Below are 27461 nucleotides of genomic sequence, written 5' to 3' on the forward strand. Positions count from 1 at the left end.
TGCCCTAGTGCAGTCCCTCTTCATCAAGTTGAATTGTTGAACACCTTTCTTGCTTGAGTCTGTTCAGATGTTGCTTCCATTCAGACTAATTTTCCTCACACCTTTTTATCACATCAGTGCTGTTGTTGAGACCTTAAAACTATAGTTTCTTGTCTACAGGATAAAATCCAAACCTCTTTTCACTCAGTGTTCCCACAGTTCAGTCTTATTACTTACCCTTCACCAGTCAGACCTTTTTCCTGGTTTCCTAAACATAACTTGTTCGTTTTCTTCTGCTGTTTCTTCCTGTTCCTACAGCTTTGAAGTCTCTCCATCTATGCACATTTTAAGACCCAGTTCAGATGCTAAGTGACTGAAAATAATCTAACTGCACTGATTGTTGTTTTTTTTTGCCAAGCGTAATGTTTTCCCATTTGACCTTTCCACCCTTAGTCATGTAAGGAGAAGCTATAAATAATATAACTTTTATTTAAATTTTTTTTAGATATTTCTTTATTGATTTCAGAGAGGAAGAGAAAAGGAGAGATAGAAACATCAATGATGAGAGAGAATCATTGATTGGCTGCCTACTGCACACCCCTACTGGGGATTGAGCCCGCAACCCAGGCATGTGCCTTTGCTGGAATGGAACCTGGGACCCCTCAGTCCTCAGGCTGACGCTCTAGCCATTGAGCCAAGCCAGCTAGGGCAATAATATGACTTTTAACCAGTTAACTGCCACGTATCCAAAAGGGAAACCTCCCCATTTCTTCCATGTGCACTGGAATATTTACAAATTTAAGTTACCATAATTTTCTTTACAAACCCAGAGATGTCACTAACAAGTCTGATTTTAAAATTGGGTGACGAATTGATATGTGAGGTTTGCGGCTATAGATGCGTGTGGTGTGTGGAGACGGTCCGCCGCTTGCGTCTATAGACATTTATGGCGTACAAAGGGTTAAAACAATGTATGAGAAATTATGAATCCAGTGTTACTCTTACAGGCTTTATACTCATTCTAATTATTCTCTTTTAGAAAGTACCTTTTTTAGTCTTCAAAGCATGTACTGTAATCTCAAATATTCTTAAGAATAACTAACCTTTATTCTTTCAGATATGATTATTTCTTATAAATGGCCAAAATTTAGTTGGAACAAAGATTAATGAATAGAAGGGTAATCTGATTTCAACTTTGTTTAATCTTACATTTACATTATATTTAATTTACAAGGTAGCTTATATCATGTGTGTTGTTTTTTTTTGGATATACATGTTGTCTTCTCCCAAATGTAACCCTTATCTCCAATTTCTGTGACCTCCACCATAGCACTGGCATATTAGTTATTCAGTACTTGTTTCTGTATTAAATTTTATATTAGCTTCAGTGCTGTAGAGGCTTGGCATCCATAAACTTATCATTTATAGTTTTGACAATTCCTACGTGACCCTAGAGGTCAACATAATTTAGCTGAGGTACAAAATGCCTCATGCCCTGGGATACTGATGGGTACAAGCAATCTCACCTAAGAGTGGTGACTCTAAGCATCATCTCTAGATATGGCTTTATTCTCTCTGTTGTAGGAGAAAGGATATGCTAGACTGAGTGCTATTCGAAATTAGGTAATTCCCAAAAGTCTCAGGATGTAAAAAATCTGATGTAGTCAGTAAAATTGTAGTGATTTTAAATAAGGTAGAAAGATAGATCATTCTTTTACAGGGTCAGAAGATCTGTTCATTCATTCTAGGCAGGAAATAAGGAGAATTGCTGCAGGGTTACAGATGCTTTTGATTTCACATTTATCTTTGACCTGTAGGTTTATAGTGATTGTTCCAGTTTTATAATATACATGACACACCTAATATTGAGATTGTCAGGATTCAGGCTTTAAGTAATTGACTTGGACATAGTTTGACAGTATTGACTAACAGAGAAAGATTTCTGTATAATTTGCTGTTACTTTTATTCTAGACTGAAACGGGAGAAACACGCCCGGATCCAAATAAGGAAGAGAAATTTAGAGAAAAAGAAAGCAAAACTTCTTCAGGAAAAGTTTCCACATCTTTCTGAAGCCCAGAAGTCAAGTCTTGTCCAAGATGTCTGAATTCTTAATTTACCATTTTGTTTTTCTTACATAAACAATATGTATATGAAAGTAACTATATGTGGTTTATAAAGAAACCGTATTTTAGTCAAATGACTACCAACTGTTTTAAGTGTTAATATGGCCTGCTACTTTTGGAAGTGGTCATGCTTCTATCAAATTTTTTAAAAATCAGGTATCAAGTTCAGGTTACATTTCCATTTTATAAATTACTAGTGGCCTGGTGCACAGAATTGTGCATATTGAACGGAAATTAATTAGAAGAAAGATTTATGTGGTAATTATGTTACTGCAAAAAATTACATGTCAAAATAGTATATATAATATCCTATATAATAAAGAGCTAATATGCTAATTAGACCGGACAACAGAATGACCATCCGGACAAAGCCAGGGCTGCAAGGGCAAGAATCTCGTGCATCGGGCCTCTAGTAGTATTATAAAATTAAAACACGTGTGCAATTGGTGCCAGCGAGAGCTTTATACGTATCACGCATGCACGAGTCAACATTTATTTTTAAATTGCCAGTGCACATCATATATGCCGGACGGTTGGTTGGTCACTTAGCCTTTTATATATATAGATGACATCTAAGCAGACTTCAGTATCATCTGTATCTTAGAGTGGGAAAGTAAAGTTAACTACTATAGCAAAAGCAGTTCCACTAACATTTTTACTACTGTTAGAATGTGAGATGGTGTGGATTAACTGCTGTTAATAAATAATGAGTACTTTCACTGAAAATGCTCATAAATACATTTAGTATTTAAAGTATCAAGTCACAAGACAACGTAAGTCCAAAAATGTTTCTGGATGGCTAGCAATTTTTATTAAGGTAAAAAGCATAGGCAATACGTTTTACTCATCAATAAAAAGCAATTCTATCAATCCACTGGTAATTAATACTAAGCAGAGTTGGAAAGCATTTGACTGAAAGCAAAATATTTAGAGAAAATAGACATTTATATAAAATTATAAAATGCTTATAATAAGAATAAGTGCATCCCAAGGAAAGCACAAACTTATTTTAGTTTATAGAGCCAGTTAAAGCCTTGAAAATTTTAAGTGGAAATTGAAATATGCAAAAATGTATAAACATTCTACAAAAGATGGTCATTCTTTTCCTGAGTGTACTAAAGCTATGAAACGTAAGGTGACAGGAAGGTGGAGGTGTGGGAACACTTTTCAAGGGCATTTCCTTTCTACACACTGCTTCCCTCCTTCTTCATATTCTTGTTTGGAAATCCACATCTGTTGAAAGGTGCCCTGTAAAATGGAAAGAAACATTTTATCTTTATTTTCACAACTCCTAATCTGTGAAGAACTCTTAAAACCTCCCCCCAAATACTATTCCATTCCTCTCTTGTTTCTGCCCTCCTCCAGAACACCCACAAACACTACTTAATGTTAGAAAGAATATTAAGCCTCCTATACCAGTTGCACTGTCATGCGGATAAAAAGAGGCTGTGAAAGGAAGGTGGAGAGTTTGGCTATGATGACTTGGTGCCAATCTAAGGCAGCAATAGAAACTGGTGCAAGGCTTGAACCAGGTACAGAACTGAAGAGATGGTCTAGGATTCATTAACGGTAACATTTAGAAAAGTGCTCACCAGAAGTAGGATAAAATTTAGCAAGTACACACAATGATAATAACAAGCATTTCACCAAGAAACACAGAAGGTGAAAGGAGAAAAGAGACCAAAGGAGGAAGGAACCTGGACTACATGACTATTCGAATGCTTTCAGACATGGTATCTCGTTTTGGTCAGAGATCTCCTAAAAGACTGGAAATAGAACAGAGACAAGAAATACATGCATGGACAGCTCCAAATATATAATTGCTTTAAAATGTTTAGCATAAGTATTTGGTGACATTTATTTAATTGCTCTGAAGAGAACATTCTCCAGTCTAGGGTGCAGATAAGTATAAGGGCTTTTTCTCCTGATTCAAGGCAGGCACCAGCCTAAGCAACATGTAAAAGCCAGCACCATGATTGCACCATTTGCCCCAAGAATCAATTCTTGACTTCCTCTATCTCGCCAAAAGGCCAGGGAGCAACCAGAACCTGAGAAGGATTTATTCTATTTTAAATATGCTGCAGGTAGGTCCTCACCAGTGCCAAAGAGAATACAGTTGGAAGAGGCGTGAATACATTAACAGGTTCCCACCTGTTTGAGAGGGGAAACCACTCTTATGATAGTTATAAAATACAAAGATAAATGGTGCACTGGAATTGTTTTTAGTCTTTTTATTAAATTTAGTGTTTTCAGTGGTTAAATCATTCAACACAAATTGTTAGGCATTTTTCCAAGTAGTTTACTCACCAGAGAAGCTAAAATAGAGCCACCAATCCACGAACTAAACCTCCGCTCCACTGTTGTATTATTTGCAATCAATTTTAACCGCATACTCTAAAATTGAGAGGCAAGAATAAATATTATTTACATGATCAAATACAACAGGTGCACACGGTTTTCCCTCCACCTGGGTGTCCTTCTGTAAATTACTTAACTCCTAGCCAAACAGCTTCTTCACTGAGGCCAGTGTTCCCAAGACCACCTGGTTCATGACATACTGAACCACTGAGCACACTGCAGTCATTTTGTCCATGTCTACTCATCCTTGCAGATTCAGCACATGCTGGGTGGGGACTATATTTTATATCTCCAGTGCCCAGCAGTCTATAGGTACTTAGGTATGGAATCAATGACTAAAATGATATTCAAATAGTACAAGAGTAACAAATAGATGTCATCTAGGAATATTTGATTAATAAGGGATATTAAGCCAGCTGGTGTGGCTCACTGGTTAAGCACTGACTCAGGAACCAAGAGGTCACAGGTTCCATTCCTAGTCAAAAGGGATTCAGGAGGCACCAATAGATATGATGTTTCTCTCTCATCAATGTTTCTATCTCTCTATCCCTCTCCCTTCATCTCTCTTTCTAGAAATCACTATGCAAAATATCTATGTACTGAAAAACAAACCTTACCTATGAAATTACACCAGCGTGGATACCTGTGACTGGAGAATACCACTAAAGAACTAAGAACTTACTGGGGGAGTTTTCTGAGAGAGTTCTCTATTCAATCTGTCAGTAAAGCTCTGTATTAGCGTGTTTCCTCCTGCCACTATGACACTTCCATAGAGACCCTAGGATACAAAACAAAAATAAATTAGTTCCAAAGGTTTCCATTAGTTTTTAAACACAACTACAAATAAATCCACGTCCACCACTACAATTTCCTTTTGTTTCACTCCTATACAGACCTAGTAGCTTAGTCCTGTGGTTCTCAATACTGGCTACACATTCTATTCATTTAGGCAGATTTTAAAACACCAGGGCTTGGGGCAGTTAAATAAAAATCTTTGGGGATGGGATTTTTATTTATTTATTTTAATGTTACTTTATTTATTTATTTATTTATTTATTTGAGAGAGAGAAGAAGGGGGAGGGTGGGAAGGAAGGAATGAAAGGAGGGAGGGGGTGAGAGAAAGAGGGAAGGGGAAGGAGAGGGAGAGGGAGGAGGGAGAGAGGGGGAGGAGGAGAGAGAGAGGAAGAGAGAGAGACATAGGTTTGTTGTTCCACTTATTCATGCATTCACTGACTGGGCATTGCAATGTTGGCACATTGGGACAAGTCTAACAGATGAGCCACAAGCACAGGGCTTGGTATTTTTAGTTGTTTACAACTCTCCAGAAGATTTTAATATACATTAAAGTCTAAGGACTCCTAACTTAAAGCACTTTTCTAAAACCCATCATAATTTTTGGCAGACAGCTGCCAACATTTAATTAGAGGTATACTTTATAATGACTTCAGCTTAGAATGCTCATCCAAAAGTTCTGGTATTTAAATTAGACACTGTGATTCTTTAATGATTATGGTGGATAAAGCACACATTCACAATATTCCTGAAAAACTACTGCTGTCTTTCTCTTTTGCGTGGGTGTGCAATGGAACCACATGGCGAGCTTTACAAAATCCACATGCTGAGGTCTCTCCAAATAAAAATGAATTCCTACTCAGAGGAATTCCTAACCTTCAAGTATGCATCAGAAAGTTCAATGTCGGCCTGCCTTTTTAGTGATAAGTTCATATTTTAAAAAATATTTCAAAGGTATAAATCAGACCTTTTTAAAGAAAATGGAATATAGAAGAATTTCCCCTGGAATCAACATTAGTTAAAAGGAGAAGTTTCACTAAAAACAATAAGCTATCACTCTCTTACAGTAAATGTATTTCATACCCCTATCATCCTGGAGACAGCACATGCCTGACAGGCGACTAGTGGAAATAAAGAACATTTTTCATGGCCACCCAAAAGTGTTTTTTAACAACACAGTTAATAAATTCCCCCTTAGATATAGGAACTATGTTCTAAGAAAAAAAAAAAGAATTCAAAGAAAAATTGAGGCAGGGTACAGAGGTGGGAAAAGGAAGGTTTGCAGTTGTGAGTGATATTCTTTTGAGTTAATAAAGTTTTGGTAATAATTATAACCTGCATGTCTTTCTCCACGAACAAATGTAAACCTCCTTTTGCTCACCCCTGAATTGGCTACAAATTGAACCTAGGGTTAAAATATGATATAATCAATCTGGTAATCAGTATGGTGCTATAATATGGAGTACTTAAAACTTAGAAAAGCACAAAAATATGAAGGAAATCACTTACTTACACTTCTTGTAAAAGTTTAACCCACACCTTCTTGACGAATAAAAGGAAAACTGTACTATATATACAAGAAAAATCACCAATAATATATATTTTGGCTTGTCTCCTTTTAGGAAATGTCTAGAACAGCACTATCCAAAAGAACTCTGTGATCGAAAAAGCTGTATATCTGCACTGTCATACAGTGGCTACTTGCTACATTTATCCTGTGGCCTGTGCAACTGAAAAACTGACTCTCAAATTTGCATTTGTTTTAATTTAAACTGCGCCATGCAGCCATTATATACCACACTGGACACCACAGGTCCAGAGTTGTGCATTTTTCCTTTTCTAGTCCTCCCATCTTTTTACGTATTCTGTTATAAAATGAACTTCAAAGTCAATGATCAAAACTGCCAACTTAAATAATGATCTGGGGGCATTTCAGTACCCAAAGAGATACCTCCATGCCATAAACAGGAGACTGGCACTTACTGGTCTGATATCAATATCGCACATTCCAACACTTGTAGTTACCACGTGACTGACTCCCAGCATTGTATTTCCTGATAATCCCTACAACAAAATAAAATGAACAGAGAGCTTCAAACAATAAAGTGCGTCCAAAAGCATTTAGTATTATATAGGTATTCTAATCACACAAGATCTCTACATATACAGAAAAAGCCAGGCTAATTATGAAATAAGCTTTCATACCTTTACATTGGAAGGGTCAAATAATCCTTCAGGAATCTTTAACCGTTCTGCTCCAAAATCACAGTTATAGCCATTGGGGAATTCATAATGAACAGTTGGCATCTGTGCAGCTACTCTGAAAACACAGTAAACATCATTAAACAAAAGACAAAAACAAAAAACAAACAATCCTCTTCAAAAATAATAAACTACTAAGGAATCAACTTACATGAAAGCAGAGTGAGAATACCTATTTTCTTTTAAAATGTTATTCCATATTTCTTTTGTTTTCTTTTTTAAAAAATGTTACTCCATATTTCTTAACATAACTTTTTACTTTTCAAGCAGTTAAGCATATTCTACGATTCTTTTTTTACCTAAATACATCAACTTCCTACCTCATTTAGGAAGTATACAGTTTTTTAAAAGATTAGTATGAAGGTTTTAAAGAGCTATTAAATTATATTTTACAGACAAAATAAGAATACATACTGTTCATCATAAGTTGAATCTGATACTTGAAGTACTGAAGCTTGAAAATCCTGGATAACACACTATGGATAAAAATAAGAAAGTTTAAGAAGCACAGTTATTGAGATTTGTCTTTGCAATCAATACTTTTGTAACATTATCTATAAAATACTTTTCTTAAGGAAATTGGGCCATGTTCCTGGATGGGAAAGAATTTCAATGGTATAAATCTATCAAGCAAAGACTCTTAATTATCAAAGAAACCCAATTATAAGCATCTGCATTGGAAGCTAAAATGCAGAACATTTAAATCACAACAGTATGAAACAATGAAATGAAAAATAACTGGGAACCCTTGTATCACAGTCCTACCAAAAAACCAGTTTCAAAACACTGTTTTTACTATAAAAATAAGTTTAGGCTTAGAAGCCAGATTTCATTACCTGCATATATACTGTACTTGATATAACTTTACATGACTGCATATACTGTACAATTTTATTTACTTATTTTTAAATATATTTTTATGGACTTCAGAGAGGAAGGGAGAGGGAGAGATAGAAACATCAATGATGAGAGAGAATCACTGATCGGCTGCCTCCTCCATGCCCCCTACTGGGGATCAAGCCCTCAACCCGGGCATGTGACCTTGACCAGAATCGAACCTGGGGCCCTTCAGTCCGCAGGCCCACACTCTATCCAACTGAGCCAAACTGGGCACAACAATTTTAAAATTTATTTTGAAATACATGTCCTCTGGGTTGCTAAGGAGAAATATTGTCTAATATCTAGTCAAAATTGCTAATCATTTCCACAATTTTTCCTTGTACCAAACACCTATAAAAAACCTTTATCTTTAGGTACAAAAATGTCAGATAGGATATATGTCTGCCATAGTGAATTATGACTTTAATATCCTTTTACTGTGAGAACTGAATGTATATCTATGCTATGAGAAGTTGTTTTACTAACCTCTCCCCCTATCAGTAAGTGCTATGTTCACAAATGGATTTTTAGTAAAGAGAATCTCTCATTGGCTCCCTGCTATATTAAAAAATCCACTTTTTCTTTTCTTTTCTTTTTTTTTTTTTTAAGAGAGTGGAAGGGAGGGAGAGACAGTAAGAGAGAGACATCGATTGGATGCCTTCGGATCGAGCCACCAAACAATGTATGTGCCCTTGACTGGAATTGAACCTGAGACCCTTCAGTCCACAGGCCGATGCTTTATCCACTGAGCCAAATGGGCTAGGGCAATAATCCATAGTATTTATTTATTTATTTTTAATATATTTTATTGATTTTTTACAGAGAGGAAGGGAGAGAGATAGAGAGTCAGAAACATCGATGAGAGAGAAACATCGATCAGCTGCCTCCTGCACATCTCCCACTGGGGATGTGCCCGCAACCCAGGTACATGCCCTTGACCGGAATCGAACCCGGGACCCCTCAGTCCGCAGGCCGATGCTCCATCCACCGAGCCAAACCGGTTTCGGCAATAATCCATAGTTTTTATATGGCTGACTGATATTAGACAAGAGAATATGCTTGAGCCACTCCAGGAGATTGCTATAGACAAAAACCATTTCACCACCAAAAAAAAAGTGTCCAGGTTGAAACAGCCCCCGTGAGGTAGGGACAACCCCAGTCAGGTCGAAACGGCCCCGGTGTGGTAGGGACGACCCCCGTGAGGTTGAAACGGCCCCCGTGAGGTAGGGACGACCCCAGTCAGGTCAAAACGGCCCCGGTGTGGTAGGGACAACCCCGGTCAGGTTGAAACAGCCCTGGTGTGGTAGGGACAACCCTGGTGAAGTTGAAACGGCCCCCGTGAGGTAGGGACGACCCCAGTCAGGTCGAAACGGCCCCGGTGTGGTAGGGACGACACCGGTGAGGTTGAAACGGCCCCCGTGAGGTAGGGACGACCCTGGCCAGGTCGAAACGGCCCTGGTGTGGTAGGGACGACCCCGGTGAGGTTGAAACGGCCCCCGTGAGGTAGGGACGACCCCGGTCAGGTTGAAATGGCCCCGGTGTGGTAGGGACAACCCCGGTCAGGTTGAAACGGCCCCGGTGTGGTAGGGACGACCCCGGTGAGGTTGAAACAGACCCCGTGAGGTAGGGACGACACCAGTCAGGTCGAAACGGCCCCGGTGTGGTAGGGACAACCCCGGTCAGGTTGAAACGGCCCCGGTGTGGTAGGGACGACCCCGGTGAGGTTGAAACAGCCCCGGTGAGGTAGGGACGACACCAGTCAGGTCGAAACGGCCCCGGTGTGGTAGGGACAACCCCGGTCAGGTTGAAACGGCCCCGGTGTGGTAGGGACAACCCCGGTCAGGTTGAAACGGCCCCGGTGTGGTAGGGACGACCCCGGTGAGGTTGAAACAGCCCCCGTGAGGTAGGGACGACCCCAGTCAGGTCGAAACGGCCCCGGTGTGGTAGGGACGACCCCGGTGAGGTTGAAACGGCCCCCGTGAGGTAGGGACGACCCTGGCCAGGTCAAAACGGCCCCGGTGTGGTAGGGACAACCCCGGTCAGGTTGAAACGGCCCCCGTGAGGTAGGGACGACTCCGGTCAGGTTGAAACGGCCCCCGTGAGGTATGAACAACCCCGGTGAGGTTGAAACAGCCCCCGTGAGGTAGGGACGACCCCGGTCTGGTAGGGACAACCCAGGTCAGGTCGAAACGGCCCCGGTTTGGTAGGGACAACTCCGGTGAGGTTGAAATGGCCCCGATGTGGTAGGGACGACCCCGGTGAGGTTGAAACGGCCCCCATGAGGTAGGGACGACCCCAGTGAGGTTGAAACAGCCCCCGTGAGGTAGGGACGGCCCCGGTGAGGTTGAAACGGCCCTGGTGAGGCTCAGACAGCCCTGGTGAGGTTGAGACTACTCCAGTGAGGTTGGGACAAATAAAGGGGACCAGTATGGACTGATGAACAGGGGTAGATACAGAAGCAGAGCAACATTGAACAGAATGTTAAACTACAGTGGGAAGCCTGGGGAGGGTTGGGGGGGGGGATTAAGAGACCAACTGAAGGACTTATATGCATGCATATAAGATTAACCAATGGACACAAGACATGGGGCGGGGGGGGGGGCGGGGGATAGGGACCGGGGGAATGTCAAGGGGGGGAAAAAAGGAGACATATGTAATACTCTTTGTAATACTTTAAGAAATAAAAATTATTAAAATATAAAAAAAAAAAAAAAAAAAAAAAGTGTCCAGGATAGCATAATGCTTGTTTTTACCCCCAAACCGAAGTTCCTTCTAAGTCTCACCACAGTAATTCAAATGAATACATAGTAGTTTGTTGACATATTTGTTTGGCAAGTATGCAAAACAACCCACCCCCAAAAAAGCCATTAATTCTGTTTCTAGAATGCCATATAAAAATGTACAGATTGAAAAGTGTTCATATTGTAATCAAAGACTTACAGCCTATAAGTTGTTCATGAAGAAGATAAGACTACTTACGTTACACATATAATTGTGCCAAGACCTTGTGACCTGCGGCAACTTCTCTTTCCTTTTCCAGTTTGCTGGTGATCCTTCGCGCACAGGTTCCTGCGTGCCAAGAGCATGGGCTAGGTTAACAGAGCCCACAACATGAGGTGAAGAGGTGGAGATAAATTCCAAAAAGAAAATTCATCAGTCATCACTTACTTTTGATGCAATCATATATGGAGGAATCAGTTCTATATTCATTTCCTGGAAGAGCTCTCTGCATTGCATGGTAATGAAGTCTCCAGCGAGAGGGGATTTTACAATGCCTATGAAACAGATTGAACAAGGCTAAGAGAGCATTCAGCCCAAACTCCCTGGGACAAATGTCCTCTGTGGATTTATGTGTGAATAATTATTTACAAGTAGAAACAGCAGAACTATCCCTCAAAGCATTCAGGAAGCCATGCATCAGTTTTAAATGTACATTATATACCAACAATTTAAAAAAAATATTTCTAAAAAAGATATTACTTGGAACCTGGCATGCTTTGACAGCCCAGTGTCCTCATCTGTGTCCTCATGACAGCTAACATTGTTTCAGAGCACACTGGTTAAATACATTTACCTTGCTGAAGGACATAGCCATCGTGCACGGGAATTGCAGTGGTGTGAGTGGCTCCACTGTCCAAAATAAGCCCAGTCGAACGCCCATTAGCAAATCTAGTTTAAAGCATTAAGGGAAAGTAAGGATCAAGGCTCCTAAAAATAAAGTTTATTAGGAAGGAAAGGTTTTATTAAGGTCTTTGTAAACAGAGGCATTATGGCTTAAGATGTGTTAAAGTAAATCTAGGGGTTAAAATTGATATCAAATCATGACTGTGACTTAAAAAGGAATGACAACAGGCAGGACGGACTTCTAGAGTGGTGGTGGGAGGAGCCTGGGGAAACCTTTCTCCCGGAAAGAGACATCTGTTAAGTTGGCCAAAATCAACACAGTCACACAACGTCCCTGGAGATACAGCAAATGGCTTATAACAAACTGAGAAGCTTTTATTTCACAAAATCCACAGAAACTTGGTAGGAACAGCGGGAGGCTGTGGACTTTGAGCTAAGAACTAAAACCATGGTCACAAAGGATTAAAGAGGTATTTCTGCAGTGTGGCAGCTGAGTGGCAGTTTCCATCAACAGCCACCGAATATAGGCATATCCCATTTTCCACAGCTTTGCCCGAAACATCTTAAACCACTGTTTGGGAATAGAGCCATTCAAATATTTGCTGAGCATTTATTATATGCCTAGTGATGAGTTTGATGTTCAATAAAGGCTAGCATTCCTTAAGCACAGAAGACTCACAAAGGTGAACCATCTACCTTTGCCCTAAAGAATACCCTGTTTAGTGAAGTAGCAATCAGTAAAGAAAGCTGTAAAAAGAATAGCTCAGGATGCCCTGTGGCGTATTGGAGACCACCTAACCAATCCCTGGGAAATCCAAGTGTAAGCTGGGGAGGGGGACATGGGGAAGAGCAGGAACACAAAGAAGGCCAGGAGGCAAGAGAGCAGGTGAGGTCAGGGAAATGCAAGTAGTTCAATATAGCCTAGAAGAATGAAGAATGTGGAAGATGATTCTAGCTTAAAGAGGCTTGCAATTAACATAGATGATAAGAGCTGCAGTGTGAAGAGTGGCCAAGATAAGAGGAAGGGTGGCAATAATCCTGGAAAGAGCTTGCACTTAATGCAAGGGTAGTGGATAGAGAGAAATAAATGGATTGAGAGAGGGGGGCGGGGGGGATACATAGGTCTTGATGACTGATACACTTGAAGAATTAAAGAGATTTCTGGTGTGGGCAACTGGGAGTAGGATGTTACACAGAGGAAGAAGGAATAAATTTAAGGGGAGAGAAGATAAAGTCAGTGTTGGACATAATGACTTGAAAGTGCTTACAGAAAATATTCTAGTTGGCAGCCAAGCCTGGAGCTCACAAGAAAGATCTGGGAATTTGTCACCGAATAACTGGTACGTGAAGTCAAGAAAATGGGTAAGTTAAGCCAGAAGGAGCATGCCAAGAGAGATGAAGGACTAAGGGCAAAAACACAAAGCAAACAAACAAAAAAAGGAATAAGGAATGGGTAGGGATGGTCAGAGGGAAGAAATCTGAGAACATTAAATCAGTGGTCGTCAACCTTTCGGACCTCGTGGACCACTGGTTGACAACCGCTGCATTAAATGGTCAGAAAGAAGGTGATTTATCTTTGCTATAACTGGCACTCAACTGACATTTTGGCACCTTTTTACTAAGTGCATTCCCCAAAGTATGCAAGTTGGACAGCATAAAACTAAGTCTTCCTTACTAGCTTAAGGTGTCAAGAACACAAGTGTGGCTGGAAGGTATGAGAACTCAGCTATCAACCATTAAGTCAGATAAAACAATGCTACTTTTCTTATTATTTGTTTTACAAAATATAATTACCATTTTCATAAAAATGTTAACATTAATATGTCTATTGTTGGTACTCTAAACTGAACTAGCTCTGGCTGGTGTGGCTCAGTTGGGTGGAGTGTTGTCCTATACACTGAAAGATTGTGGGTTCAAGTCCAGGTCATGGCACATACCTGGGTTGTGGGCTCGATCCCCAGTTGGGGCAACTGATCAGTGTTTCTCTCTCTCTCTTTCTCTCTTTTCCTCTCTCTAAAATCAATAAAGTTCTTTTAAAAAAGGCAAGAGAAAAAACACCCCAAAGTGTTCAGTTCTGAACAAGTGAGAACTGGCTCATGTCTGTGCTTAAGGAGCACCGCATTTTTACTTTAAGAGAAAAGCTAAGCATTATTCTTTCAAGGATACGCTGTCAAAACTGCAGTTTTGCAAAGGAAGAATGCTGGGATGTTGTAGTGTTCAAACATCAACTCTGTCAGTTTCTCTCTCTTGGCTCTAGTGTTCCACTGAGAAGAGGGAAAAAGAAATGCAAGTCACTTCTTGTTTAAAAACTAAAATGTTGATTTATCTCAAGATGCATTACAGCACTATATTAACAAAAATGTACAATAAAATAAAATACCATGACAAATAATCTTCATAATAACAGTTCTGTAATATTTAGTTAATTTATATTGGTAAATAGTTTTAATAAATAAAAATAAAAATTTGATTATTACTTAATAAGAGGTAAAATTATCTGCTGCAGTAAGTTCTAAAAATGACCACATTTTCAATGAAAGAAATTAAAGTATTATTAAATCTTAAGAGTAAATCTATGAATCAGAATCATACCTATGAATTTTAAACCACCAAATTCAAGTTGCTACACCTTTTTTAAAAATATATTTTTATTGATTTCAGAGAGGAAGAGAGAGGCAGAAAGAGAACAGTAACCTCCTGGTTCTTAAGTCCACATTCAACCACTGACCATGCTGGCCAGGTTACAATTGCTACTCTTAAAAAAGAAACTAGAGGTTAGAAACAGTAACAGAAAATTGATAATTTATGTGTTTCACAAGAGACTTCAGTCTAGCAATTTGCAGCCCTTGTTCAACATTTGACGTCTCTCCTGGAGACCTGAGTATAAAAGCAGAAATGGTCTGGCTGGTGTGGCTGGCTCAGTGGTTGGACATCGACCTATGAACCAGAGTGTCATAGTTCGATACCCAGTCAGGACACATGCCCAGGTTGTGGGCTCGATCCCCAGTAGGGGGTGTGCAGGAGGCAACTGATCAATGATCCTCTCATCACTGATGTTTCTATCTCCCTCTCCCTCTCTCCTCCTGTCTGAAATCAATAAAAACATATTTAAAAAAATAAAATACTTAATACTCTAAAATAATTTCTAAATATTTTTTTTAAATTAATAAAGACAGCAGATATACACTACACTTGTGACACAAGAGACAATTCATAAACCAAAATGGGAAGCAGCCTAAGGATTCTAAGGTTAAATACATCCCTAGAAAAAAACAGATAAAATAACCACCAAAATCCATTAGGATGTTTTGGTATTATTCTTTGAATATTTCATTTATTGAATATGTTAAACTTATAATATCATTTAAAAATTAATACCCCTTTCCCTAATTTTCAAATAAAATATATAAATTTCGATGTCTCTTAAAAAAAAAAGGAAACATTTTTCAAATGAATGGGGACTGGAAAATGAGAAAAAATTAGAAAAGAAAGTCTTGTTCTTCTTACCGGAGCTTCTGACATGAGGACAGGATGCAGGCTGGGTTCTGATTTGACATGCATTTTGTAGGTATGATCCAAAATAGCTTGGAAGCTCTCCCAGTCTTCAACTAGAATATAAAAATACCTTCAAAACAATGCTTTATTGGAGATATACACAGCATCACTTTTTGAGATTTTTTTTCTTATCTTGTCCTTCTCCTGAATTTTCTTCTACATCCCTACATGTTCCTTCACATTCACCTTCATGGTCACCTCTTCTCTATCGGTTAAACACAGAACAAGCTTTCACAAGGAACCCCATCTTCAACACTGAACTTACACTTCTAATTCTTTCTTGGTAATCTAATACAGCTCCATGTCTTAAAATCTCTCTCACCTGCTTACAACATCAGCGCCTATGTGCAAACACTTTGACTCAGTAACAAACTCATTTCCTTGCTGTGCAGAAAAGTTAACATAGCAGGCCTGAGAAAGGCCTGGCTGCAAGGCTGAACCTTGGCTAGTATTTGGGAACTTCACTGGTAACAAAACGGTTCCCTACACGGACATAAAGCACAGCCTAAGTGAAGACATAGCTCACTGTGCCTAAACTGTTTGTGCCAAGAACGAGGAACACCTTCTTTCCTTCTGGGAGTCTGGGATCTTGGTACCTGCTGGGCACGGGTACCGACATGACCAGCCCCCAGGAAGAACCCTGGGTACTGAATCTCTAGTGAGCTCTCCTAGTTGTTACAACTTGATGCTGGGGGAATTAAACACATCCTCTTGTATAACTGTACTGTGAGAAGGCTCTTGGAAGTTTGTACTGGTTTCCTCTGGACTTCACACCCCCTTTTTTCCCTTTGCTGATTTTGTTTGTATCATTTTAGTGTAATAATCTTAGCCATGAGTACAACTATATGCTGAGTCCTATCAGTCCTCCTAGGGAATAACTTGATTTTCAAAGTGATCCTGGGTATTAGCAATACACTTGCTTTTTAATTTAATTTAATTATTTAAAAAAATATTTTTATTTATTTCAGAGAGGAAAGGGAGAGGGAGAGATGGAAACATCAATAATGAGAATCACTGATTGGCTGCCTCCTGCACACCCCCTACTTGCGATCGAGACCACAACCCTGGCATGTGCCCTTGACTGGAATCGAACCCGGGACCCTTCAGTCCGAAGGCTGACACTCTATCCACTGAGCCAAACCAGCTAAGGCTATACTTGCTTTTTAAGACCATAAAACTTATTTTTTGCCTTCTATTCCTACCTCAATGCATGGTACCCTCAATTCAGTCACCCTAATCAAAAATCTAAAAGACTTTCTTAACTGTTCTTTTTACCCCTCCAATCACTTAAGTACCATGTGTCTCCTGGATGTCTCTGAAAGCCACCTCAGGATCCACTATCAGTGTTATAATTGAAATCCTCATTTCTCCATCTGATTCCCAGCCACTTAACTGAATCTCTTGTCTCTAGTATCTCTCCCTCCAATCTATATACTGCTGTCAGAGTAACATTTCCAGCTGGCAAATATGAACATTTCAATCTGTTTAAAATCCTTTGGGATTACCCTTACTGCCACCTTAATATACCCCTGGCATAGTTTACAAGCCCTTTTATGATTGCTTTGCCTACCTTCCCTGCAACTGGCCATAAGGTACCCAATGCTACAGCCATACATAATGGATGACATTTATAAACATGTAGGTTTCTTCCACAACTCCATCTCTTCACATATGCTGGGTGCTCTGCTTTACCTATTCTTGTCAGTCAGGCTAATTCTTTGTCGTTGATCAATATTCAGTACAAAAGTTACCTCCTTTGTGAAAATTATCACAGACCCCTAATGACAGAGTTAAATACCATTCCTCTCTAATCCCACAGATTATTAGACATAGCTATATTATAGCATTTATCTACACATTTGTATATATACATCTATCCTCCCTATCTATGAGTTCCTTCAGGAAAAGGAACGTGTTTTATGCATCTTTGTATTCTCAGTGCCTGGAACATCAGGTTGTGGAATAAAAAATAAATAAAAAACAGAAAAATTGTTGATTTTCAACTTAAAAGAAGCTGTTGCTATATATCTAAAATGCACCCAGTATAGTCTATTTTATAATCAATTACATAGGGAAAACAACAACAACAACATCATACCCATCCCATTTTTCAGTGGAGAAATGGCCTCCATATTCTCCCTGGGAACACGCAGGGCATTAGTATCTATGTAATAGGTGGGACCGCCTTGTTTGCCTTTATCACCATCTATTTCCATCAATGTGCTTCCATCATCTCTTTCTACCACCATGCCAATGGCTGTGGGAAAATCCACCTGTAAGAGTCCAAAATATGATATATTAGTTTTATCTGCTTTTATCAAGGAGTCATTCCCCCTCCCCCAACTCATGTATTTTATCATATGTGAATCAGAATTTCTGCATGAATTTAATTCTACATGAATGGCCCTTACTTATCCAATTAACTCTAATATTTTACCTTGGGACAGTCCTCACCAGCATAACCAGCTCTCACAGTATAGGATCCAATGTCAAAAACAAGGGCTCCAACTTCATCTGAAAGATAAGAAGAAAATTAACGTTAAAAACTTATAAGCATCTGGTTTTGGGTTTGAAACCCAGTTGGTGATGTACAGGAGGCAGCCAATCAATGGTCCTCTTTCATCAATGTTTCTATCTCTCTGTCCCTCTCCCTTCCTCTCTCTATCTAAAATCAATTAAAAATATATTTTTTAAAAATTTCATGTTGAACAAAATATAAAAAATGTTAAAGACAAGACCTATATTATTGAAAACAAACAAACAAACAAAAACAACAAAATCTTATAAGCATCATATGAAAATTAAGCATATTTGCTTAAAATGAGAATGTATGTGAAAGCTCTATAAAAATTAAAACAGGCATTACATTCTTGAACCTAGTTTTATTTTATTTTATTTTTAAAATATATTTTATTGATTTTTTACAGAGAGGAAGGGAGAGGGATAAAGAGTTAGAAACATCGAGGAGAGAGAAACATCGATCAGCTGCCTCCTGCACACTCCCTACTAGGTATGTGCCCGCAGCCAAGGTACATGCCCTTGACTGGATTCGAACCTGGGACCCTTAAGTCCGCAGTCCAACGCTCTAACCACTGAGCCAAACCGGTTAGGGCAAACCTAGCTTTATTTTAAATATACCTTGCCCAGCTGGTGTGGCTCAGTGGTTGAGCATCAACCTATGAACCTGAGGTCATGGTTCGATTCCCAGTCAGGGCACATACCCAGTTTGCAATCCCCAGTAGGGGATGTGCAGGAGGCAGCCAATCAATGATTCTCTCTCATCATTGATATTTCTATCTTTCTCTCTCTCTCCCTTCCTCTCTGAAATCAATAAAAAATCTGTAACAAATAAATAAATACATCTTAAACTAAAGATTCATTTAATTAAATTATAATGTCATACATGGTGTATGAGTAGATTTTGAATCAGGAGAGATGCTACACTAAAATTGGGTAATTTGAGGAGAGTATACTTATTAAAGGGGCTATTTACAAAGATATACTCATAATATTTAAAAAAGAAAAAGCACTATACCCTACACAACTTATAATAGCAGAGATAGGTGGCCACCCTTAGAATTGAAGAACTGGAGAAGAAACTTATTCCAGAACCCAGAGAGTTGTGTTCCAAGGGATGATAGGAGCTGTGACCTTGAGCTGAGGGATGGAGTCAGCCTTGGCTGACCCCTTGGGGAAGGAACCAGGCTAATAAACACGCCAACCTCTCTAGTTCCCCTTGCCATGGGCTAAGGTGTTCTATAATTTCTCCTACAAACTGGGTTACTTCTGAATGTGAAAAGGGTCCCTATTAATAATTGTACCAGGACAAGAGGCACAAAACAGGAAGTATGGTTACTCTGCCATTGCTTAAACTAGATGTCAAGGGAGCCCACTGATGTAGGCTGCATGGGTCAGTCTTCAAAGGCACAGGGAGGGTGAAAATGTGTGGGAGATGAATCTGGAGTAAAGGGAAGATATCCAGTATATTTAGGTACCATGTTTCATATGTTAAGGGAAATATTCCATACAATTAGGAAAGAAACTTAGCAAAATCCCAAGTAGGTTCCCTGAAAACTAAGCGTTTTAAGGTATAGGTCAAGGAAACCCATTAAAATGAAGGTATCATCGAGGGAGAAACCAAGACGGCGGCATAGGTTAACACCTGAAATTGCTGCCTTGCACAACCACTTCAAAACTACAACTAAAAGACAAAACAGACATCATCCAGAACCACAGGAAGGCTGGATGAGTGGAAAGTCTACAACTAGAAGGAAAGAGAAAGCACACTGAGACTCAGAGGAGGTGCGGAAGTCAAGTGCAGAGGTACGGAGGCGCGTGTGGAAAGGACTGGCAACGGAGGACGCCAGTGTCTTTTTCAATCGAGAGGGAGACACAAGCTCCCGACGGCTCTGAATTCCAGTTCCGGGCGAGTCTCTGGAGACCCAGACTCATATGGAGAGAAACTGGACTGTCTGGCATCGGTCAGAACTCGAGGGCAGCTTTCTCTCCAAGGTTTGCAGCGGTTGCTGGGGTTCTGAGAAGCAGAGCCTCTGGGAACGGGACTGAGAGCAGCCATAACTGCTCCCTCCGCCCGCCCTGTTGATCCCCTGCAACCTGACCCGCCCAAGCCCTATGCAGAGCCATTTGCCAGATCGCCTCAGGCAAAGGCTAGATTAGCACCTCTCCAGAGGACAGAAGTTTTCCCACGGCAGACACAGGTGATTCTCACAGCCAGTCGGCCTGGTGGTCAAATCCCTCTAGTATTAACTACAACAATCAAGGCTTAACTAGAACAAGACTGCGCACAAAGACCACAAGGGGGTGCACCAAGAAAGCATAAAAAATTCGGAGACAAAAAAACATGACAGAAATGGAGGATATAGAGCTAAAAAACGCAATTTTGAGGGCTTGCAATAATGTGCTACAAGCTGCCAATAAACTTGATGAGAGCCTCACGAAAACTAATGAGACCCTCAGGAAATCTAATGAGACCCTCAATGCTGTGATAAAGAACCAACTAGAAATTAAGCATACACGGACTGAAATAAAGAATATTATACAGACACCCAATAGCAGACCAGAGGAGCGCAAGAATCAAGTCAAAGATTTGAAATGTGAAGAAGCAAAAAACACCCAACCGGAAAAGCAAAATGAAAAAAGAATCCGAAAGTGTGAAGATAGTGTAAGGAGCCTCTGGGACAGCTTCAAGCGTACAAATATCAGAATTATAGGGGTGCCAGAAGATGAGAGACAGCAAGATATTGAAAACCTATTTGAAGAAATAATGGCAGAAAATTTCCCCCACCTGGTGAAAGAAATGGACTTACAGGTTCAAGAAGCGCAGAGAACCCCAAACAAAAGGAATCTAAAAAGGACCACGCCAAGACACATCATAATTAAAATGCCAAGAGCAAAAGACAAAGAGAGAATCTTAAAAGCAGCAAGAGAAAGAGACTCAATTACCTACAAGGGAATACCCATACGACTGTCAGCTGATTTCTCAACAGAAACTTTGCAGGCCAGAAGGGAATGGCAAGAAATATTCAAAGTGATGATTACCAAGAACCTACAACCAAGATTACTTTATCCAGCAAAGCTATCATTCAGAATTGAAGGTCAGATAAAGAGCTTCACAGATAAGGAAAAGCTAAAGGAGTTCATCACCACTAAACCAGTATTATACGAAATGCTGAAAGGTATCCTTTAAGAAGAGGAAGAAGAAAAAGGTAAAGATACAAATTATGAACAACAAACATGCATCTATCAACAAGTGAATCTAAGAATCAAGTGAATAAATAATCTGATGTACAGAATGAACTGGTGATTATAATGAATCAGGGACATAGAAAGGGAATGGACTGACTATTCTTGGGGGGAAAAGGGGAGTGGGAGATGCGGGAAGAGACTGGACAAAAATCGTGCACCTATGGATGAGGACAGTGGGTGGGGAATGAGGGCGGAGGGTGGGGCAGGAACTGGGAGGAGGGGAGTTATGGGGGGAAAAAAGGAGGAACAAATGTAATCTGAACAATAAAGATGAAAAAAAAAAAAGAAGTTATTATTGGAATGAGACACCTGTAAATTAAAATTTTTTTACTATGAAGATCTTTTTAATAAGCACACAAGTTAACAATACAGTCTAGCCACGGCTGGTGTGGATTGGTTGGTTGGGCATCTTCTCCTGCACAGAAAGGTTGCATGCTAGATCTCTGGTAGGGGGCGTGCAGGAGGCAGCTGATCAATGTTTCGCTCTCACATCAATGCTTCTTTCTTTCCCCCACGTCCTGTCTCTTTAAAAATCAATTTAAAGAAATACAATCTAGCCCTAGCCAGTTTGGCTCACTGGATAGAGCGTCAGGCTGAGGACTGAAGGGTTCCAGGTTCGATTCCGGTCAAGGGCATGTACCTTGGTTGCAGGCACATCCCCAGTAGGTGGTGTGCAGGAGGCAGCTGATCGATGCTTCTCTCTCATCGATGTTTCTAACTCTCTATCCCTCTCCCTTCCTGTCTGTAAAAAATCAATAAAATATATATTTAAAAAAATACAATCTACTGTTTATTACACAAAATTTAGTTGAGAAGTTTAGTTGCTTTTCACAGTAAACCTTTTAGAAAATGTGACCCACTATGTGTAAATACTGGCCATACAGTAACTCAAACAGAAAATCATGCACTTAACTTTTGTGAGTTTTAAATATTTTTTATGTGAAATAGGCTTTAAGACCTATTTACACAGCAAATAAGAAACAAGATGCTTATTCTGAATACCTATAACATGAGTATGCTGTGGTTATACACTTGAAAAAGGATTTACGGAAATGCCTTCTCTTCATCCCAGAGAGTCTTGGTCCCCACTTATGAGGAAGTTAATTAACCTTGGGCTGGTTACTTAATCTTTTTTATGCCTCATTTTCTTATTCACTACGATGGGGATAGTAGTACCACCTCCTACAGTTGTGGAATAACTTAGTTGATGAAGATATTAAATGCAACACATGAAAAACCTCTGAAACAGTTTTTGGTATACAGTATACACTCAATAAATGTTAGCTGCTGGCATTATTGGGATCCATTTCTACCTTACCCATATGAAATTATTCCTGTTAAGGAAACACTCAGTGCACAGCCTCTTGTGACAGTGAACCTAACAGTCAAAACAGTCAGCAGCCTCCAGGAGGCAAAGGCACACAGCTCCAGTTTTTTCTGTCAGGACTGCATCTTCAGACGGGGCAGCGGTAAGTCATGAAGATCCACCTGGCTTCCTCCAGGGGAAAATGGGCAACGACGGATGCTCCCATTTGAGAAATCAAAACCAAGCACACAAATAGGGAACAAGGCAGCGAGGGTCAGCATAGCACCTCAAGGGAGACTCAAGCTGCTCCGGAAAAACTAAGACCTTAGAAAACTTTCTTTTTATCCCCCACCAATAAAATGCCCCCCTCGCCAGAAACAGCATCCTTACTAGACACAGTAACAGCAGCAACACGTTGCTTCCGTCTCCTTGTTCTCCAACTCATCAGACAGAAACACAACAGTCATACACACTTGTGCTTCTTTTACTAGAAGGGATCTTGCAAAAATGTTGGCCCTGATTCGGCAGACTCACTCTGGGGCGTGAGGGTGTGCATTAGGAAAAGCCTGCAGGTGAGGCTGAACAGCCGATGCGCGCACCGCACTGTAAATGCAAGTGCAGCAAGATCTTCAACCTTCGCCAACACCCCACCGGCCGGCGGGGGAAGAACAAACTTTCCCCCCCCGACCAGAAAGGTTCTGTGGGCCGGTCTAATAATCAAATAGACATGACGCGGATTAGCAGGAGAAAATAACCAAATGTAATACATACATATGTATGGGAACCCCATAGAGGGTCTGAGACACCCCTCTCCCCTCCTCATGTACAAGGAGTTCAGAGACAGAAAGGGGTATCGGATAAATAAGTCCTTCTGAGCTAGGAATGAGGCGAGAAAACTCGGGGGCTTCAAAGGCTCATCGCAGGAGGGCAGAAAGAGCAGATGTTTGGTAAATAAAAGCCTGCCGTGCCACACGCGTGGGCCAGAGCGAGCCAACCTACGGCCGATCGTCGCCTAGGATGGGCAGGGGCCCCCACTCCAGCTCTTCTGGGCAGCGAGAGGTAAGAGGAGCTTCTCTTGGGCCTGAACCTACGACTGGCATGATCTCTAATCACCCCCATGCAGCTGAGAACACCCGGCTCTGAACCCCCCGAGGCGGGGAGCCCCGAGCCGGGGAAAGTCAAGCCCCTGCCCACAGCCCAGGCACTACGGGAAGGGGGAGGCTGGCATCACGGCCCGGGTCCCGGAAACCCCCGGTGCTCCTGCCGCTGCACCGCCGTCTTGCCCAGCAAAGCAGCCTGGAGTTACAACCGGGAGCCTCCACGGTCCGCACACAGGCAGGCGGGAGTGCGGGGAGATGGCGGGTGTGCGGGGCGCTGGCGGGTGTGCGGGGCGGCGCGGCCGCCGAGCGCGGACGGGAGGCAGGTCCCGCGCGGCCGCCGCTCCTCCCATCAGTCCCACCGCGCGCGCTCGCCGTGCCGTCTACCGGGCGCTGCGGAAGCCTCCGTCCTCGCTCGCAAACTGCGGGGACTCCCAAGTTGAAACTCGCGCGCACCCGCGACACAGCCGAGTTACGGAGGCACCGGGGAGAGGCGACCCGGGGACCCGCCGGTCACTCCAGCCCGGGGAGGGGGTGGGCTCGGCGACCCCTGGATGGAGCCTCACTCCCGCCGCCAGGCCGGCGCGCTGCCCCCCGACCCGCTCCTCCGGGGGCCCGGGCTGGAAGGGGCCGCAGGGGGCGGAGACTCGGCGAGCTCGAGGCGCTCCGCAAGCCGGGTGGGCGCCGGGGGCCCGCAGAGCGCGGGCGGGGATGGGGCGGGGGCAAGGGGAGTCCCGAGACCCGGAGGCCGGAAGGGGCCGCCGGGAGGGGCGGGAGGGCTGGGGGCGGCGGTTACAAACCCCACGCACTGAAACGGCGCGCAGAGGTCCGGCCGCGCTCACTCACCTCCGCCGTACACGCCGCCGCTCATGGCTGCTGTCGGTGCGATTCCCACGCGGAAGGCTACCGGGCGACGTGATTGCAGCGACGGCGATCGCGGGTCCTGAGCAGCGCTCGCCTCTGACCCCCTTAACTTCCACCGCCACCCCCCTCAGGCAACAAAGCGGCGTCCACACACCCGGTGCGCAGTCACACTTGCTGTCTGCTCTTTCCAGCCAATCGGGAGAGGCCCGGCTATCCTTCAGCCAATCATAACTGGGCTCTGGGGCATCCTGTCGTGGCCCTGTCACTTTAGCCAATCGGAGGCAGCCGTCGGGGCGGGGAGAAGGAAAGCGACCAAAGAAGAGCAGGCATTGGACCGCGGAGTTGAAGGGGGCGGAGCTACCCCAGTAGGCGGGAGACGGCGGCGGTGGGAGCCGGACGAGGAGGAGAAACGTGTAGGGGCGGGTCCGTGGGTGTTGCTGGGCGCGGAAGGGCCGTGGGAACTCGCTGCCGCCAGGTGAACTTCTGGAAAAGGACTGGAAATTGGGGAAAGTGTCTCCACGCGGTGATTTTCGGTTTGGGAGTGTGGCGATGCAGGTGTTTTCTGTTTTCAGAAAGAGTATTTCCAACTAACTTTTATGCTGAAATAATAAAGACGTTATGCTCCACTTTGGGGTGGGGGAATCAGTCAATCAGAGGTAGGATTCTGTAATGTTTAAAATGGTTATGAATAACGAACTAAAGAAAGTGCTAAATTTAGGTAGCAGTTTTTAAATTATTGTTATTACTGATATATTTAATTGTTTATTTTTAAATCATTTTTGTAAAATTTTTAATTACATAAAAGTTATACAAGTGTCATCAATCTCTTTTACCCTGTGAGACAGATAAAGGACAATGCAACCAGTCCTCACTCTAATGCGTGCCTGATCCCAAACTCCTCTCCCGTCTGTGCCCATCCCCTTCTGCCAGTCCGCTTGAGGTCGCCATTCATTGTCTCTTCCCTGGGCCGCTGCAGCAACCTGTCGCTCTGCCTCTGGGTCACACTGCAGGAAGCTTGAGCTGTGCAAACCCGACTCGGTGACAGCACTCCAGCTCAGACCCTCAAGATCAGTGGTATGCCCTTGTAGCTGATAGCAGTTCTTAAAAGCGTTTGTCGGGAACCAGAACTTGGCCGGAGATCCTGGCTAGAGATCCTGGCTAGGCTGCTGATCAACTGAACGCTGTCTCCGTGTCATTCCTTCTTCGCAACTCTGTTCACACCTTTGGGGGCCCCTGGACCTGCTGGGGTTGGACCCCAACATCTCAATATTAAGAATGTTTCAGCCTCACAGGGGTCTGTGAAGTTAAAGCAAAACCTCCCGGAGAAGAAGATTGTCTCGCCAGAAGTTTTTGTGGCGTGTCCTGAGCAGCTTGTAACAATTTATAAGGCTGGTTGTTTCATTTTCAGGGGTTTTGCAATGCAGTCATTAAACACAGCCATTATTTAAAAATCCTATATAATAAAAGCCTAATATGCTAAGTTCTGGTCAAAAAAAAAAAAAAAAAAAAAAAAAAAAAAAAAAAAAAAAAGCGTTTGTCGGAGTCTAGACATTTAGGGGCTGCTCTTACCCTGAATGAAGCCCTAGTAGTCTCCTATTCCTCTCCGGGTAGCTGACCCCGGTTCTCAACCTGTGGGTCGCGAACAATGAAAATACATCCTGCATATCAGATATTTACATTACGATTCATAACAGTAGCGAAATTACAGTTATGAAGTAGCAATTTTATGGTTGGGGGGTCACCACAACATGAGGAACTGTATTAAAGGGTCGCGGCATTAGGAAGGTTGAGAACCACTGGCTAGCAGAAAGTGAGGGATAGTAGGGTGGGGAACAAAGCTAGAGAGAAAACTTTCCCACTGGCTTGACAGTATACTTACCATATTATCTGTTCATTTAGGAACACCCTCCTCCCCCAACCTGATGAGATAATGCAGAGTTCAGCAAAACTATGGGCCTGTGCCAAATTCAACTTGCTTTCTGTTTTTGTATGGCCTGTGAACTAAGACTTCCACTTCTCAGTGGTCTTTTAAAAATATTTCTAAGAATAATATTTTGTGCCCTAGCCAGTTTCCTGCAGACCGAAGGGTCCCCGGTTCAATTCCGGTCAAGGGCATGCACCTCAGTTGCAGGCTCCTCCCCTGCCTGGGACCTGGTCAGGGCACGTGCAGGAGGCAACCAATTGATGTGTTTCTCTCACATTGATATTTCTCTCTGTCTTTCCCTCTCTCTTCCACTCTCTCTAAAAATCAATGGAAAAATATCCTTGAGTGAGGATTAAAAAAATAGTAACAATAAAAAATAAAATAATATTTTGTGACATGTGAAAATTGTATGAATTCACATTTCATTGACCATAAATTAAGATTCTTTGGAACACAGCCAAGCTTATTCACTTATGGCTTTTTTTTTTAATGTAAGAGCAGAGTTGAATAATTACAACAGAAACTGTGTGACCCACTCAGCTAGGTAACATATTTACTATTAGACCCCTATTATAGAAAGAGCTCACTGACCCCCAAGATAATTTGTGCAACGCATCTAGCACAGTGCACCTACTATATATTAAATGTTGTGGCCCCCATGATCAAAGCTCTCACTGTAGATATCAAATACTAAAAATATTTCTATTTGTACTGTGTATTTTTTGTGACTAATAAAACTGATGAATTTTAAGTGTGTTACTTTGCTAATAAATATTGAAGAGATAATATCTTGTTTACAATACACAGTAATCCATTGAAATCAATTTGCCATTTTTTATGTTTTTCTTGGAAAAATATCCTTGGGTGAGGATTTTAGAGAGTGGAAGGGAGAGGGAGAGAGGGACAGAAACATCAATGGTGAGAATCATTG

General features: G+C 41.8%; 2 protein-coding genes across 3 annotated transcripts in view; one reads left to right on the top strand and one right to left on the bottom strand.

Annotated features, from left to right (window-relative positions):
• Positions 1 to 2135, top strand: part of MRPL47 (mitochondrial ribosomal protein L47) — a 20271-nt gene extending 18136 nt beyond the window's left edge. For both annotated transcript variants that reach the window (XM_070406762.1, XM_070406761.1), the window contains one exon: positions 1952 to 2135. Coding sequence is in view for 1 of the 2 variants with exons in the window: in XM_070406761.1 (XP_070262862.1) it covers positions 1952 to 2084 (133 nt within the window). In the remaining variant the exon portion in view is untranslated. The remainder of the gene's footprint in view (positions 1 to 1951) is intronic.
• ACTL6A (actin like 6A) lies at positions 513 to 24783 on the bottom strand. The gene is made up of 14 exons (XM_070406760.1): positions 24589 to 24783; positions 18011 to 18087; positions 17672 to 17846; positions 15526 to 15626; positions 14185 to 14282; positions 11969 to 12063; positions 11563 to 11669; positions 11374 to 11463; positions 7930 to 7991; positions 7459 to 7573; positions 7237 to 7317; positions 5144 to 5239; positions 4411 to 4497; positions 513 to 3351 (listed from the first exon to the last, which is right to left on the bottom strand). The coding sequence occupies exons 1-14, from the start codon at positions 24611 to 24613 to the stop codon at positions 3271 to 3273; spliced, it is 1290 nt and encodes a 429-aa protein (XP_070262861.1). The 5' UTR covers positions 24614 to 24783; the 3' UTR covers positions 513 to 3270.
• Between the last annotated feature and the right edge of the window lie 2678 nt (positions 24784 to 27461).

The sequence above is a fragment of the Myotis yumanensis genome, unplaced genomic scaffold (genome assembly GCF_028538775.1).
Source record: "Myotis yumanensis isolate MYYU_CA2020_CCGP unplaced genomic scaffold, mMyoYum1.0.hap1 SCAF_2, whole genome shotgun sequence".
Taxonomy (NCBI): domain Eukaryota; kingdom Metazoa; phylum Chordata; class Mammalia; order Chiroptera; family Vespertilionidae; genus Myotis; species Myotis yumanensis.